The sequence below is a fragment of the Marmota monax genome, unplaced genomic scaffold (genome assembly GCF_021218885.2).
Source record: "Marmota monax isolate L192 unplaced genomic scaffold, Marmota_monax_Labrador192_F-V1.1 WCK01_AAM20220418_F8-fsc00023, whole genome shotgun sequence".
In the NCBI taxonomy this organism is placed as follows: Eukaryota; Metazoa; Chordata; class Mammalia; order Rodentia; family Sciuridae; genus Marmota; species Marmota monax.
The window spans coordinates 12397465-12415355 of record NW_026692907.1 but is presented as its reverse complement, the minus strand read 5'-3'; the positions used below and the strand labels follow the sequence as shown (position 1 = coordinate 12415355).

The 17891-nt window shown below is 41.3% G+C and overlaps 1 protein-coding gene across 1 annotated transcript in view; it reads right to left on the bottom strand.

Annotated features, from left to right (window-relative positions):
* Ror1 (receptor tyrosine kinase like orphan receptor 1) overlaps window positions 1-17891 on the bottom strand; it is a 393376-nt gene that overhangs the window by 160037 nt on the left and 215448 nt on the right. Inside the window, exon 2 of the mRNA XM_058581546.1 lies at window positions 10805-10876. Coding sequence (XP_058437529.1) covers window positions 10805-10876 — 72 coding nt within the window. The remainder of the gene's footprint in view (window positions 1-10804; window positions 10877-17891) is intronic.

Genomic DNA, 17891 nt, shown 5'->3' with positions numbered 1-17891 from the left:
GCACACAGCTGGCACTCAATAAGCACCTACTGAGTGCGTGTAAGTGTTGGGGATGGGACAACATTGAAATTAGAGTCCTGAGAAAGTCTTTGGGAGGAACTCATCTGCCTCAGCTCGGAAGACAAGTAAGGCTGTGGACAAGAAATTCTTGTGGGTCAACTTGAATTCCATACCATATTCCAATGGCCACTGATGGTCAGGTCTAACTTAGGGACCATTAAAAAAAGGAACCATTTGCAGAAAATAAGCTAAATCTTTGTTGTAGCAACTGTAGGCAGAGCTAGAAGTCCTCTGTGGCATGTGGGCAGTTGAACATTCTACCCTGCTAAAGTAGCTAAGGCTAGGGGCAGCGCTTCAAAGCAAGTAAACCCAGGCAGAGCAGTGCTGAAGCACAAGGCCTTGGCAGGAACTGCCTTGAAGTACTATTGCTTAAAACTCAGGAGATGATGACTGAGCTCCTCGTGGCCCTCCAGGAAATCTTGCCTGGCACAAGAATGCAGATGTCTCCCAACCTTGTCTAAAAGGAGTTCCCCACACTCCCCTGCCTCCTGATGATATCTTAACGGGTTGTTGCAGAGCTCCTGTCTGCTGAAGCTCTTCGGCCTCCCTACACTCAGGAGTACTTATTCTCATGGAAAGGACTTGCCTGTTGTGGACTAACTTCTGCAAGCTCCGAAGGGCTAAGGTGGGGTTGGGGCACCCAAGCTCCCAGGAAACAGGCCAGAGGGAATAAAGGGGACTGATGTCTACTTCAGGTGACTGTTAGCAGGGCCCAACTGGGAGGATGTGAGAATCCTTTGTTCCAGGGTACATCTTATGTTTTCATGTTTCTTCTTTGGGGCACCTATCATTGCTGGAATTTAATGATTTTGAGTATATCTATGAAAGTAATGATTTAAATTTTCTCCCTTACACCAAAATTGCAGACTAAAGGCAAGACTGCTTCTGTCTTGTTCATTATAGCTTCTTCAGCCCCTGGTATAGGCCTTATTGGTGGCAGGCCCTCAATAAACATCTATTGAGTAAATGAATCTAAGGTATTTTATACAAACTTCAATTTGGTTTCAAGGCAATAAAATTTACTTGTTAAGGACATAGGTTTGAATTCTGGGTTCACTTCTTTGTAACTTTGCACAAATTGCTTAAATCTTTTTAGTACCTGATTTTACTTGTAACCAATGATTATAAACTTGGTGACTTGGAATAACAAACATTTATTCTTTCATATTCTGGAGGCTAGAAATCCAAAATCCAGCAGGGCCATACTCCCTCTGGGGGTTCTCGGTAGACTTCATTCCTTGCATCTTCCAGTTTCTGAGGACCGCCCTGGCCTTCCTGGGTGTGTGACTGTGCCCTTCTGCTCTCTGCCTCCACCTTTGCAATGCCTTCACCTGTTTAGGTCTATAATAATCTCCCTCTGCCTTGACCTTACAAGGACACTTGTAGCCAGTTAAGGCCTACCTGGATGACGTCATCTCAAGATCCTTAATTTAATTACATGTGCAAACATCTTTTTTTCAAGTACGTTACTAAGAATAGGTTTCCAGGGGTTAGGACATGGACATTCTTTTGAGGGCTGACACTTAACCTACTACATTTATCTACAGCTCAGGCTTTTTGTTTGTTTGTTTGCTTGCTTGCTTGCTTTGTTTGCTTTTTTCATATATATAAAATTAGAAATACTACATCAGAATTATAATAAGGATTAAGTGTGACAATCCATGTAAATCTCTTAACATGATCCATTGCACATCAAAAGCTCTAAATATAGTGTAGCTACTATAGTTGCCATTATTTCCTGAGGCTGGGAGGTATTATTCCATGAGGCAGGATATCATTCCCAATGCCCACATGGAAAAGATGATGGAGTTATGCCAACACTTTAGACATTTTAAAAATGCATTTTACTTCTCTATGTTTATGAGGCCTGAGCTCAGCTTTCTCACTTATTTCATTACATTTAGTACTCACCACAACCCTGAAAGACTGGTATTCTCCCCATTTCATTGATGAAAACACTTAAAGCTCAAATTTCAAGAACCTGGAGTTAGCCACAGAGCTTAAATGTAAACCAAGGGCTTCTTATTCCAAGGGCAGATCTTTTCAATATTACATCAGAAAATTCAGAAAAGATGGAGAAAGTTCCAAAAACCTATATCTGTATCAATCACTTGTGAGAATATTACCACAAGAGTTGAACTACATGGCAAATTAGCACAGAAGAACTTGAAGCAGTGGTTCACAAGCTTCCTTGCACGTTAGCAGGGCTTTTTACTCTCACAAACTCCAGACTAGATCAATGGAATCAGAACCAGGGAGGGACAGATGTAGCCATTAGTAATTTTAAAAATTCCCCAGGTGATTTCAATTACATCTGAGGTTAAGAACTACTGTGTCTATCAGTGGTCCTCAAACTTTGGTGGGCTTCAGAATCACCTGGAAAGGTGGTCAAAATGGAGGGGCTTAGAGTCAAGCCTACTTCAGGGAAGGTCTCAACAGGTGATCCTAACACCTATCAAAGTATGAAGACAACTACAGCAATACCTTTCAGCTCCCCTGGTCTGATTTTTACTTATTCCTTTATTTATTCAAACGACTGTGCTAGGTATTGGAGCAATAGGGAGGCAAAATAATACAGAACTCAGGATCTGAGGAGTTCACAGCAAGCTCTTCTAGCCCTCTCAAAGCCCTCTCCACACAGCCTTGCCTCCACTGCTAGCAAGGGCAATCCAGGAGGCTTTGCTTGAAATGAAGATGCTCAATGAATGTGTCTTTTATGAGGGAAGAAGCAGCAGAGGGAGAGGGAGAGGAAGAATGCACATGTAAACAGGTGTCACATAGTTGCGTAGTGGGGAACAATTGAACATCATCGGGGTAGAGGGGATCAGGAAAGACTTTTTGGCAGTGTTGAGTGGGAGCTGGGTCTTTAAGGATGACAGAAGTTGGGATGGTGTCTTCAATAGCAAACAACAAAGTTTGCACTCATGCTTGAAATAGGATGAGGAACAGTTAGTTGTTTGGTTCTAGAGCACAGCTAGCTTGGGTGGAAGTGGAGGAGCAGCAGGTACAGGAGGAGAGGAATGGCAGGAGGGATCAGGTGCAAGAGCTGGGGCTGGAGAGGATGGAGACAGTCCCTCTGTTGCAGTGGTGATGCTCAGTGTAACCCTCCCCCATGCAAGGGCTTTGAAGAGTCAAGACGGAGCAAAGTGTCATTTTCCTGATATTTTATGACAGAATTCCATAGCCCTTGTCTTGAAGTTTCCTTCCCCTAGACTTTTCAAGTAAGAGGATCAATAAGAGCTGCTGGGTTTCGGGGGGACAGATTTCCGTGCCATATGCTTCCACACTAGGTTCCAGGCAAGGGGACCAAGATGCAGCGAACATAGCAGAGCTGGCAGGAAGCTCCCGGAACATAGTCCTATACACAGGTATCTGCTTTCCCATCTAACAGGTCCTCTCATACCACATTTAGGCCGAGACTTCTTAAAAAAAAGTCCATGAAGGAAAAGGAAACTAACAGCAGAGAGTGATTTTGGTCAGGAAAGCCTTCTTTGAAGAAATGACAATGAAGCTTTGACCTGAAAAGCAAAGGAAAGAACTCTGGGTAGAAGGAAGAATGTGTGTGACTGTCTTCGGTCAGGAAAGAACATGGCTTCCGGAAGAAGTGAAAAGAAGATAATGGGGCTGGTGCACAGGAGACAGTGCAAGATGAAGGTTGAGAGATAGAGGGTGACTGGATCATTAGAGTCCTGTGTGCACACACCCGATAGGACCAAAGCTGGGATTTCCCAACTGGTTTTGTGGTTCCATTGCTATTCTTTATGTAAACCAGCATCAAATTGTGATCCCTTTTATTTTAACCCACAATTTTTTTTTTCTTCACAAAATGGAGATTACATCAGACATGGCCTTTCTCTGGTAGTTATTGATCAGATTATAATCAGTAAATATATTATATATTTTCAAGTATTATAGACACAGAGGCCCGTTTCCACCCACAAATAGTTCTTTGCGGTAACAGGCTAGATGTGGGGTATTTTTGTCCTTTTTATTTCTAATGAAAGAACTGGCTTCCTTCATTGGCTAGAGCTTTATGTATAGTAGGGAAGTTTACAGCCAGGCTCTTTGGAGCATGGGCCCCAGACTTACCATGACTCTGAGCTTACTTTTGCTCACTGTAGAGTTTTTTTTTTTTTAATTTCTTTTTATAAAAAGTAGTCCCTAGAATTTTAAAGCTGAGAAGAATATGAGCATCTTTTGCTGTAGGGAGGAAACATAGGTTAGGAGATTTCACCCAAGGTCCTAGCTATAGTCTATGAGCAAAGTGTTATCCTAAAGAAATATACCATGAGCCACAAGGCAAGCCACGTAAGTCATCTCGACTTCTCTAGTAGCTACATTAAAAAGGATCAGGTGCATTAATTTTAAATAATGTGTTTTACTTAATTCAATGTAAAAATATTGTCATTTCAACATATAATTAGCATAAAAATTATTGATAAGATATTTTAAGCTTTTTTTTAATATTAAAACTTTGAAATCCAGTGTGTATTTTATACTTACCACATCTCATTTTGAAGTGGTCACATTTTGAGAACTCAATAGTCACAGGTTGCTGGTGGCTACTGCACTGGACCATGCAACACTGGAGCCTCAGAGCAAGTAAGGCAACAGATCAAGGATGGATGGCTGCCCTTTTTACGATGAAAACACTGAGGCCCAGGACTTAACTACCAGGACATTGACCCATGGTGGACTTGAGCTGGGACTGCAACCTAGGTTCATTGTCCAGTTGCTCTTTCCCCAGATCACACAGCCTTCTTGGGAATATGAAGGGGTGCGGGAGCTAGAGAACCAGTACTGTGCACCTGTCTACTCTGGCTACTGCCACGCGGTTCCTACAAAGTCTTCAAGTGCTTTTGTTACTGACAACTACAAAGTGACATTCTTTAAAGAAAATGATGCCATCAACATTGGGAGGATATTGCTTAAGGTAAAACCTGAATTTGGGAGACTTAAATACCACATGGCTACCCAGGAATGCCATAAGCAATTCTTCCATCCAGCAACCAGATTTGAAGATAGATCACAGTTGGATAAGCTATCAGAGACTCCAGTTCCAGGAAGACTGTTTATCAATTTGCCAAGTGTCAAAGCCTCTCACCTTGCCACCATCACCCACTGCATTGTCCCAAATATATACAATCGGAAACAAAATGAGATGACTCAGCGACCCCATTTGAGTAAGCTGAGAGTCAAGGTCCAGAGTAAAGGTGAAAATCAGTCAATGCCATTGAAATAGGCTATTTGTGTGCCAAGGACAAGTCAAGTAACAGAGTGGGGACAAGAGGAAGCAACTACTCCTGACCTAAAGAAACTGGTCATGGCCTTCAACGTGATGCTCTGAGGGAAGGCACAGGCTAAGCGGCTGAGTCAAGGATGCATCTGCCTTTTGTGGCCATGAAAGTAACTGTCTCATCACACACAGACAAGTGGCCCACATACACTCTTAACAGATAGAAATCCTCCTGCTCCACAGTTAAGCAAAGGGAAGCTCAGCGTCACAGCAAGTCCAGGATCTTGCTCAAAAGAGCCCAGCTGTAAACGTCTGTACTATATATGAAGCCCTCTAGCTAATGAAGGAAGGCAGTTCTGTATTTTTTTTAAAAAGGGAGGTGCACAAAAATGCCCCAAATCTAGTCTGTCAGCAGACAGAGCTATTTGCAGTTGGAAGTAGGTATTGATATTTTTTTAATGGTAGCCTCCCTCCTTTTCTGCTACCTAGGGGTGCAATTTCCAGTCCTTTCTCCAAAAGAAACATTTGACTTTCTATAGAGAACCTCTGAGACTTCTCATGACTGAACATGAAGGAAGGGAAAGAGGCCCCTATGGTACCCATTGCAGCACCCCATGGTGAAACTGAGGCAGGGCTCCAGGAGACTGATTTATTTTGGGAGGTACTTGCTTCTGAAGAATTTGTTTCAGAAATTGCCCCCATGACCTATCAGTAATAGCTTTCAAGGGCTCTTCCCTGGGGCAGCCTTATTTCTCTTGAATTTCATTTCCTATTGAAAAGAATAAGCAGGTAACTGTTGAACACCACTGACTGAACAGAAACCAAGGACCTGAGCGAGGCTGGGGTGCCAGGGTGGGGTGGATGGAAGAAACCCAGCAGCTGGATGAAGAGGAAAGCATTAAACTCTGTCATGCAATGGATTTTGTTTGACTGCTTCTCCAGGTGAATGCAAGCTGTTGTGTTGGACATGGATCCCTGGAGTTGGCCTGCAGGCCATGATGGGAATCTAGGTGCTACGACTTACTACCCATGGCCTTCAGCCAATCCACTCACCCCATGAACCTTAGTTGTTTATTTGTTCTACTGCACAGGGTGGTGTGATTCAAATGATGCACATGACAAAAGTAGCTGTCACTTCTTAGCAAGTACCTCACACCCAGGAGGAGTGACACATGGCAGCTATGAATGAGCTGGCACTGGAACCCAAATGATTGTTACTATATGCCAGGCATTGTGTGAGGTGCTAATAACACAGCAATAGAGAAGTCTTTGAACAGGCAGGCATAACATAGATATTTTTTTAAATCTTTTTTTAGTTATAGATGGACACAATACCTTTATTTTATTTATTTATTTTTATGTGGTGCTGAGGATCAACCCAGTGCCTCACACATGCGAGGCGATCACTCTACCACTGAGCCACAACCCCAGACCAACATGGAATAATTTTAATACAGAATGGAAAGGATTCTGATTAAGACAGATGTGCAGTAATATGGTACCCCATATTTTCAGGCACAGTGGATTGATGAATGAATTTGTTCATTTTCTGTTTCTCCCTCATGAAGGTCCATGGAGGCAGGTACATTGCTTATTTTGTTTGGTCATATGTCCGTAAAGGGGACTGTGGAGGGAAGGTGCTAAGACATACATAAAGTGACCCTTAAGTAAAGAAGGAGCTAGTGAAGTAAAGAACAGGGTTATGGACAGTCCAGTCAGAGGAAACTGCATGAATGGAGGCATAGAGCCTGGAAAGAGATTGTAGGGATAGGGAATTTAGACATAGGTTGTTGAAACAGAGTATAAACCACTTGGACAAAGGATGAGGTAAGATCATGGAGAACCTTGTTTGCTAAACTAGGAAGTGGGTCACTTGTATGGGTGAGCACTCATGTGTGGAAGGCCAGCTGCAAACTCAGGATGATTGAACAAGATCTGAAGTCTACCCCAGCCCTAGCATATGCCTATCTTGCCAAACTGCCTAAGAACCCATGATTTTTTTACAAAGCCCAAAGTAAAACCATATTTATCAAAAGTGGCTGTCACTTCTTATTCTCCAATTAGCTTATCGGATTTGCTAGCCAGATGAATTTTCACAGCTTTGTGTGGCAGGGACTTTTATTAGCCCATATTGCAACTGATATGAATACAGCACAAATAGGTTGAACCACTTGCCAAAAATAACACAGCAAACAAATAGTAGTGTCAGGATTCAAACCTAGTCAGTCACCTTGGTTTGAGTCTATTCTCTAAAATCCCATATTATCTCAAATCTATCTTCCAATTTACTATTTTTCTCTTTAGCTGAATTCACTCACTGTTTAACTCATGAAGTTTTAATTTCCATGACTCTTATTTTTCAATTCTAAAATTTTTGTCCTTTTTACTTCTCTGTCCTGTTATCCTGTATTTGCTCTGTGGTTTCTATTTCCACTTTCACCATGACACATTTTAAAATATATACTCTTTCAAATTGGTCTGTCATGTTTAGTGTCTATGTTTGGACATTTCCATTTCTTGTCTACTGACTGTTGCTAATGGTGGCTTTCCCTCACTCTCTTGCATGCCCTGTAATTTTTGAAAGTAAACTTAACATCAACAGGAGTTTGTTCTTTTTTTTTTTTTGTATTTTTTTTTTTTTTGGTGGGAGACCCTCACACCTGGAATGTTTAGACATTTTTATGGTTTAGGTTTGTGATTATCAAGGTCTTAACCAACTCTAGGCCAAGTTTTTATGTTATCTTCTTGGTTTGTGGCTTGTATAGCACAAGAAGAATCCCAAACCCACACTTATGAGTTGGGAAGGATGGGGCTTTGATTTCTCATGGGTGATTTCAGTGGCCCAGGATGGGGGATAAATGCCATACCACATTCTCACCAGAATTCATCTTATTTCAGACTCAAGCCAGTCATTCCTCACTCACAGCCTAATAAAGGAGTTTATTTCCCCAGTGCCTTGATTCTAATCACCATGGGATGCAGACACTCCAGCCCTTATGAAGGATAATACTGCCTGTATTTTCATATGAATTTTTACTTAGTTCCTTCTCACATATTGCTGCTTTAGCATTGAGCTTGTTCTTCATTTCTAGAACCTGGGGCATTTTCTTTTGTATACCAGCCTGAAAATGGATGTTGCTATTTATTTCTAGCAGCATCTCTCTGAGATTGGAGAAAATGTCCCTCAAAGCTCAATCTGTCAAGATGACCAGAAGACTTAGATTATGCATTTAGATCTCAGTCTTAGTCCTTCCCATGAGGTTCTGAGGTCATGGAAGACAGGAACCTTTTTCTCATTAAACTATACATTCTAATTCTTCAAACAAGACTCTGGCTGGAATAGGAATCAATAAGGATCTGAGCAGGAATAAGTAGGTTAATTAATCAGCTTTCTCTCTGATTGGAAATGAGAATTAAAGGCCATATTACAATTCTCTTCTAGAAAAAGATGACACCAAGAATCCCTGGGAAGTTTCCCAAGCTCTCTGGAAAGCTGTGCTGTGCAAAGGAAGGAGTCTGAGTCCTGCCTTCATCTGCCCTCTGGACAGCTGGGTCACCACCATTGCACAGCCTCCTTCTTGAAGGCCACAAACTGTGGATTTCAGTGCTGGTTTGGTAGAAATTCCAGGTCTGGCTGGCGGAGTTCTTAACCTGAAGCTGTGCTGCCTTTCTTAGCACAAGTCAATACCCCCAATGCCCTTCTGTATCCATAACTGGAATGAGATCAATAACATGCAGTGATACAATTTTTCTGTTGGTTCTAAGAAGGAGCTTGCAAAATAAGTTCACCCAGTGAAAGTACCTTGCACGACACCTGGCACAGAACAGGCACTACGCTAAACCTGAGTGCCCTTTATTTCCTTTTCTCCATTCATTGTACTCGGTGCCCAAGATGGAGAGACATATCACCCAATCCCTGTTTCAATCCTTAATTAGCAACAGAATATCCAGATCAAATTAAAAATCATGAAAACTTTCTTCGGCTTAAGGTAAAAGACATTTCCATCCATCCTGCCATTCAAAATGCCTCATAAACTGTAGCCAGCAATAAACTGCATCTAATATAGTTTCATAAAATAATTGCTCCTCAGAGGAAATAGAATTCCAAGAGCATATGTACAAAAGGCTACTGTGACAATGACTTTTGACCTCCTTTTCCCTTTGTAATCTTAGAACTTAGAATCTGTGCCTGAAGTAAGTTAGAAACTCAGTAAGCTTGCTGAATATTTTTTTAATTAATGGGTCAATATATATATATATATATATATATATATATTAAAGGTGATAGACCTTTATTTAATTTATTTACATGTGGTGCTGAGAATCAAACCCAGTGCCTCATATAAGCTAGGCAAGTGCCATACCACTGAGCCACTTGCTGAATGTATTTGTACACATAAGTATGGGTGTAGCACCTCTTTAGATAAGGTGTGGACTCATCAATCCACAAACCTTTATTGAAGAAGATTTCCTATGAATAAGAGTCTGTGGGAGATTTTGAGATGAATAAGAGGAAGAAAGAAAGCACAAAGAAAAGCAAGATTGAAATCCTACCTCCAAGGAACTTCCAGGCTTATGGGACAGATAGACAAGTAATTAAATTAATAATATATAACATGGACAAGGTTAAGAGAAGAACAGATAGAAGCACTATGGGAATTCCAGAGAAGGAAAGGCCTCTTCCTGTGGAGGGACTAGATAAGCCTATGAATAATATAGAATTTATGTTCAGTATTAAAGGAAAACTGATTTGTTGGCTTGCAAAAGTTAGAGGATGGGTATTAGCAAAGAAGAAAAGGCAATCAGAGAGAAAGAACAGGATATACAGGAAGAAAGAGAAATTTGGCTGAAGATACACAAAGGGGCATAAGGGGGACGAAGAGGAAATATGGCTGGAAAGTCAGGGTGAGCCAGACTGTGGGGGCGTTGAAAACATCCTGATTTACCACTGCAGGACATGGGGTCTTTATAGAGTAGCCAATGCTTAGCATATGGCCAGGCTTAATTAATGCTAAACAAGAACTTCATAGCAGGAACCTGTTCCCCACATGCACATAGGAAGCTTCCATCTGTATGCATAGGCAATTACAAACATTCCAAATACTCTGTTCTGAACCCTGCAAACACATCAAATGCTCATTGTAAAAGGTCACCCAGCACACAGCTCTGATCAATCCTGGCTCAGGCTGAATCAAATCCCTTAAATAAGATCCACTAGATGTAGTGTCAGGAAGGTCAGAAACAAGCCTATTTCACATCTTGAAGCATTTTTACCATGTGGAACATTTTAGAGGAAGAAGGGAAAGGAAAGAAAAAAAAAACTCTCCAGAAATGATAGAATTCCAAGTAATTAAATGTTAAATGATCACAAAGTAAGCTGGGAATTTATTTTGGCCACCACCTTCTACTAGTGATCTGAAAAGCAGCAGATTGCAAAGCAAGCCATGCCAGGATTCAAAATGGAGTTTCACACCTCTCTTCCGGCCTCCCCTGTGTCCCCCCAGGTACCTTTGTCGAATTCACTTGAAATGTTCCATGGTGAGGTAGGCACTAACTCAGCAGTGACTGACAACTCTGTTTCTGAAAAGAGAAACAAGGGAGGGGAGAAAGACAAGGACAGTATTAAATACAGTGACTTATGGGCTGTTAGAAGCATCATGCAAATACAGTGGGACTGCCTTTGGAGGGAGCAGTCCCCTCGCTAACTGAACTGGAGTGGCTGCTCCAGTGGCCTCATGGAGGTGCCTGCACCTTAGAGGCCATCCAAATGAACGAGCCATAGGCCAGATGTGACAACTGTTCCTTTAGAGTTCTAGCTTGAAAATTAAATTTAAAAGATTATGTTAACAAACTAACAGTAGTGACCATGCATTATCAAACACGAACTCTTTACTTGTTAGAAGACCAGTTTTAGACTAATATATTCAACAGTCATCCTACGGAAAATATGAAAAAGTTGTCCTTGCAATTGACTCCATTAGTCACACTTGGGAATTAGTAGCTGCTCTATGAATAGAGAAATTCATTTCCTTACTTTGGCACTTTAAGTCAAGACAAATGAAAGCTAAACATTTGAACATTTGTGGTAACTACACTTAAAAGGTGATTTTCAAAACCACCATCAATTAAAACAAACATGCAAATCAATACTCTAAAGGATATACTATACTATTACGATTTAGAGACTTTTCAATAATAGACTGTGATATACAAATGATGATTTTGTTGTTGTTTTTGAAATTTAAACCACTAATATATTTTAATACGGACTACACTAACCTCCCTTAGGCTATGTCTGTGTACACACATACACACACACACACACACTCACCATATTACAGAATATTGGTGCTAGACTGGGTCTTAGAGGGTCCAAGGACACCAGAAGTATTGCACACATGCTGTCAATACTCCCCTGCACCTAAGCAGGCCCTTCTGTCCAGTGCAAATATTATAAATCTCTTATGGACCTTTTTTTTTTTCTCGAAGTGTACCAGGGATTGAACTCAGGGGTGCTTAACCACTGAGCCACATCCCCAGCCCGATTTTTTATTTTGAGACAGGGTTTTTCTAAAATGCTTAGGGCCTCACTAAGTGGCTGAGGCTGGCTTTGAGCTTACTATCCTCCTGCCTCAGCCTCCCGAGCTACTGGGATTACAGGCACACACCACCACACCAGCTCTTATGGCTCTTTTTACCTGTTGGGCCTGGCATCTCCTGTAGTCTTTTCAACACATGTTTGTTCTAATTGATGGTGGTTTTGAAAATCACCCTTTAAGTGTAGTTACCACAAATGTTCAAATGTTTAGCTCTCATTTGTCTTGACTTAAAGTGCCAAGGTAAGGAAATGAGTTTCTCTAGATAACCACTAAAAATGGGTCTGGTTTGGAACACAAGATGAACTTGAGTAAGTGAAAGAACTGGAACTCAAATCCAGGTCTGTCTGATTGTACTGCCCACACAGCTGTCTAGTACTTGAGTCTATGAAACTAGACATTTTCTCTGATCTTACCTTGGACTTCACTTTTTCACAGAGATAAATGCGCTTTCTACTTTTCCTTATTTACTGACGGTAACCATTTGCCAAATGATCATAGAAGGCACACATCTTTATCACTGACTGAAAGTTGCCAGGGACAAAATGTTTACCCACTGAGACCTTGCAGAGGCTACTTCCAGTGTGTCTACCTGCCACACGCAACAGAGATAAATGGGTTGTGGGGTTTGCGCAGACCACTTTAGTTTCCTGTTTCCCCATCTAGAAACAGGTAGGACAGAAAGTGGACAAATGATCCAGACCCTCCCTACCCACGGTGGCACCTGTTCTACATCCTGAGCCAGAAACAGCAGAGTGATTGAGGGGGACCTTCAGGCAGATGACAGCATGGTAGGATCTTACATCTCATAAAATTTCAAAACATCAAACCAAACAGAAAATTAGACCCAAGTCGATAAAAAATTTAACACAAAATCACAGTGGCAGGCAGTGTTTCTATCTGCCCCCGACCTTGGATGGGGATTTCATGCAAGGGATGTTACATTTTGGGGCCCTCCATGTCTGACTCAACTGCAAGTCCACCCTGACTCCCATCCTGCTGCTACCAGCTCTGGCTCCTTCAAGCCTGTCAATCCTTGATTGCAGTGTCACAGAGGATGGTAACTTGTCTTCCAAAAAGGTTCGTGGAGCACTCAGATACCTAGATTTCAGGGAGCAGAGCTTGGGAACAGAAGCATGGCAGAAGGAGTGGCATTTCAGGCAAGGAGGCACAGGGTGAGAAAGCAGTGGGATTCAGGCAGACCCACACAGAATTTACATTCAATATTTTCATAGCTTCGTCTTACTGCTGTTCACAGCTACACTGCCAGAAATACAAGTTTCATTTTTCAGTATGAACTTCATAGAAATTTAGCTATATGTCACTTGGTTTTTCCAACCCGAGTTTGAAACTGCTGATTGAATGTAATTTGGGACCGATGACAAATGATTGGATTCTTGGAAATGCTAACAGTGAAATTGTTCTCCACCTGTCCCTGGACGCTAATTACCACTCAGTTCTTGGGCAATGGAAAAGATAATTCCAATTTGCAAGCTCATTAATGGATTGTGCTGATTCTGAGGAATTTTGTTCTCAGCCTCAGGATTGATTGCTTTAGATAACCATATGTTCAGCTTTCTCAGATAAAATGATAATAAAAACATAAAATATTTTAAAATATGAATGATAACCAGAAAGTATTATTTTCTGAAACCATTCTTAAAAGAAAGGCTGGCTATTTTATGTAAAAATATAAATTTTAATATCAATAATTCTGTCTTACAAAATGATGTTTAAAAATTTTTTTTTTCCTGAAAGGCTGAAGTTCAGGTAAGAAAAACTGAGCAACCTCAACTTGAACTACATTAATTTCATGGCCACCAGTCTTGACTCTGTAGGATCCACTGGTGGACTGAGCTCCTCTACCATTCTCATTCTGGCAAAAGATGAACCATTTCCAAGCATATTTACTATCAGACTAGTAGCCTCTCTAGCTCTTGCTTTCACTATGTAATAGGCAAGTTAATGGAGACAGCAGAATATTCAATGGAAATACACACCTACATTTAAATAGCAATTTCTTCTGCTTATGAATTTTGTGATTGTGAGTCAGTTATTTGAAATCTTTGATATCTACTTTCTCATCTATAAAATGGAGACAATAAAAGTCACCTCACAGGATTGCAACCAATTTTAAATTTTCTAATGGACCAAAAAGATCCTGCACAACGCCCAGCTTCAAGTGAGGACTTGTGACTTCTTTTCTGTCTAGCAAGGCAGACAGTAACCATCCTCCACATGGACATACTCAGTTAGCTGCTATGTCACTGTGTTTGAAATAATGCATTCGCCATGCTCTTTAAAAGACTGTATTTCACATGCTTCACTAATCGAAGCCAATCTTTTCATTTTGTGAGGTTTTCATGAATTGGTCACCAGTTCTCTAGGAACTTAAGTGTTTATATGTGGTTTTATCCAATTTAAGCAAATCAAGTATGTTTTAGAAAACTTCAGCCCTTATCTTTCTCAACCTCCATAGGAGAGCAAACCTCAAAAGCTATTCTTCTGATTTGATCAATAGGAGCTATTATCTTTGCAGTTTCTCTGATGATTGACTTTTTGGCAGTGATTCTGCAAACCATACGGTTTTGGTATTTAAGCCTGAACAGTGGGAGTGTTATTTGAAAGAAAGAAAAAAATATATAATCCTTGAATCCTCCTCAATGATGAAAGTCTGTGCTCTCCAAAAGAATTACTGGTTCATTTCAGCATTTGGCAGGTAGAAGCCCAATGTCCACAGGATGTGGAAGCTCTTCCAAGATACACCCAACCATGCCATATCTTGCATCCCTGATCCAGAGATGCCTGAGGTTGTTACAAAGGCACAACATACTCACAAAATGAGTGGTCATCCCAGAGGACACGAAGGCCAGGTGGACAAAAATGGCTGTACCAGCACCTTTCTTGACCAAAGTCAATGAGTCCTAGGATCTTATACCCTGGATCCTGGGACTTGGATTTAACTTAGCAAACTACATTCTTGGCACACATAGAATTTTGTAGAGACATCATTATAGTGGTACAGTAGAGGATATAAAGGAGAAAAGAACAGGTTCTGGATCCTCCTTCAACAGGAATAATTCCACTTTTATTTATAAAATTCATTTAAAGGAACCAATATAATTCTACATCATGTAACACCAGAAAAAATGAGAAATTATAATCCGTGTATACATGTCAAAATACATTCTACTATTATGTATAATAAGAACAAATTTAAAAAAATTAAAAAAATTATTCAAATGTTGTGAAAGTCTCCAAAACTTTAACATTTTTAAAAATTATGTTATACAATGTCCTCATTGTATAGATGAAGAAAGTGAGGCCCACAGTAGTCAAGTGGCTTTGCCAAAATCACAGTTCCTTGACAGAGCCAGGACCTACAAACGGCTTCGAAATGAAGACAACCCAGCTTCTCACTGAGCTCCATTTTCTTCTGCCTGCAACCGTAAGACAGGATAGGTGTCCTCGGGGCTGAGTTCTGACACACTCAAGGAATTTCCAAGCAGCAGGGATCAGACCCACAAAAGAGGCACATTTCCCTGCTCTGCTTGGGCTTCTTGGAGAGGGCAAGAGGCAGCGATGCTGAAGATCTGGAGATCTCTGGTGGACAGTGGTATTTCAGATGTCACTTGGTGAAGCCTCTAACTTTGGATCCTTCCTCTCCTGAGAACCTCACTGGGAAGCCTACCTACACCTGGTAAATCACCTTAACCCTGGACCTATCGGGTAAGAGTCTGTTTGCCTCAAAGGGCAAAAAACTCCTCTCCCCACAGTGAAGAGGGTCAAAGGGCCTGGGCATTGCAGCAGCCCTAGTCTCATAATTACCCCACAGCTGAGGCCCTGAATGAGGGGTCCTCTCCACTCTGGGGCCTCATTGTAGTTACTGGGGAGAGAGGAGAGTCAGAGTCTTCTACACCTATGTGGGATAGTCAGGAATGGAAAACACCCTGTTCAATGTCCACAGTGACATCATAATCCTCAGGGCCTTCCAATATGGATTTCTGGTATAATCTCTAAATGAAATTATTGAGACAGTCACAAAAAAAGATGGTCCAGTCCTTAAACCTGAACCCTCTGCTGCATTACTCAACCATGCCACTTATGGAGTCATTTCTTGCTTTTTGTTTTGGTAAGACAAGTGATTAATTATTGAACATGTAACAAACACATTTATTTCTTGAATAAATTCAAAATATCTGAAAATTTGAAGTATTATGCACAGACAGTGAGAACTACCCCCCACCTCCCTAAAAAAGGGAAAGGAAAGAAAGCAAAAACCTAAAAAAGGAACAAAAGGTACCCAGGTTTTCTCAGTGTCTGAGAGGTTCTGCTGTGTATAGTGATCTTCTCAAAGATTCTCTGAGGAAAAGGACCAATATTATCTCCATTTTTATGACTCCTACAGAACCTGAGGTAGAGATTACAAGGCTCCCCTTCTCAGATTATGGGTGGGTAGGGCACTTTGATGAAACCCAAGCAGCCTGAGACAGAGACAGGACACCCAAGTACAGGCCCTCTGGCCTCTGGCTGAAGTCCCTGCAGCCCCAGAAGTCCCCTGTGTTACTCTGAGCTCCACAGAACAGGAATGGGAAACCAGGACCAGAGACTAAACTCCCCCCGCCCCCCCCAGCCCCTGGTTCGCTAATTCTAGAATCCAAAAAAGATGGCAGAGAACATAAAGGTGGGAGAAAAAAATATTCTTGATTCACTCTTAAATGCCTTGTTTTTTCGTTTAGAGATACTTTGTTCTTCTAATCTATTACATTAAACTTAGGGATCATATGCACCCTTGGTATTTAAAGGAATTATGCTACACAAAGCACCATAATGACACACATTTTAAAAGTGAATTTAAAAAATCATCTGTGTTCTTGATAGCTACTTCACTGGAAAACTATCATACCTGGGTTCTCTTCCATGAACTATAGAGATTCACTTGCTCATTCATTCTACAAAAGTGGAGGGGCACTTTCTCTGCATAAGAATGGGGATTTAAAAAGGCTGACCTGGTCCCTAACACTTTCCATAACTGACCAGTCTAGTGGGGAGGAATACAAGGTCACAAAGAGACCAGGCAACAGCAGGAGTTGACAGACAGGCCTCTCCATCCACCCCTCCCCAGCCAGACTAGAATACCAAATAAAATCAAGAGAAATAACGTGAGACCAAGCTGAGATCAAAAGAAAGGGAACTTCACAGATATGGAAAAGGGAGAGGAAGAACCCAGTGCTGTGGAGGGAAAGGTGTCGTTTCCCCCCCCCCCCCCCCTTGAAGAGCCTCTGCCCTGGGGCTGTTTTAATGCTCATTTAAAAATCAAAGATGTAGCCCTAGGCCAGGGGAAAACCTGAGCTTCCTGACTGAAGTTGTACTAGAGCCTAGGAGAGTTGCTCCATCTTTGGGAAGGGTTAGAAACAGTTCTCCCTAAGGTCCAGAGAGGCAGCTAGGACTTTAGCAGTCTACCCAGGACTTGGGTAGAATACAGGGAAGAGTCTCCATGAGATATCAAAATGGATGTGTGAAGACCAGAGAGATTAATTCCCTATGTCCAGTTTCTCTCAGTAGTCAAAACCGAGAATCTAACATCATTCCAATATATTGTCATTTTATCACATGGGAAGACTCATGTAACCAGCTCTGCAGTCGATATAATGATATCTCCTCACACAGAGGTCTCCCTCATGCTCCCCCAACAGTCCTACCCTTGTCCCTCCTAATCATGCCTAACCCCTGGCAACAGTTGGTTGGACCTCTATCTCTAACTTTGTTGCTTCCAAAATGTTCATAAATGGATTCATATAGTACTTGACCTTTTTAAAATGGCTTTTTCCACTGGGCATCATGCCCTTGAGATCCACCCAATTTGTTGAATATGTCAATAGTGTTCCTTTTCATTGCTGACTAATACACCACAGTATGATGGTTTGTTTACCCATTCACCTCTGACATTTGGAGGTTTCCATTTTTCTATTACTAATGAAACTGTGACAAATCCACCC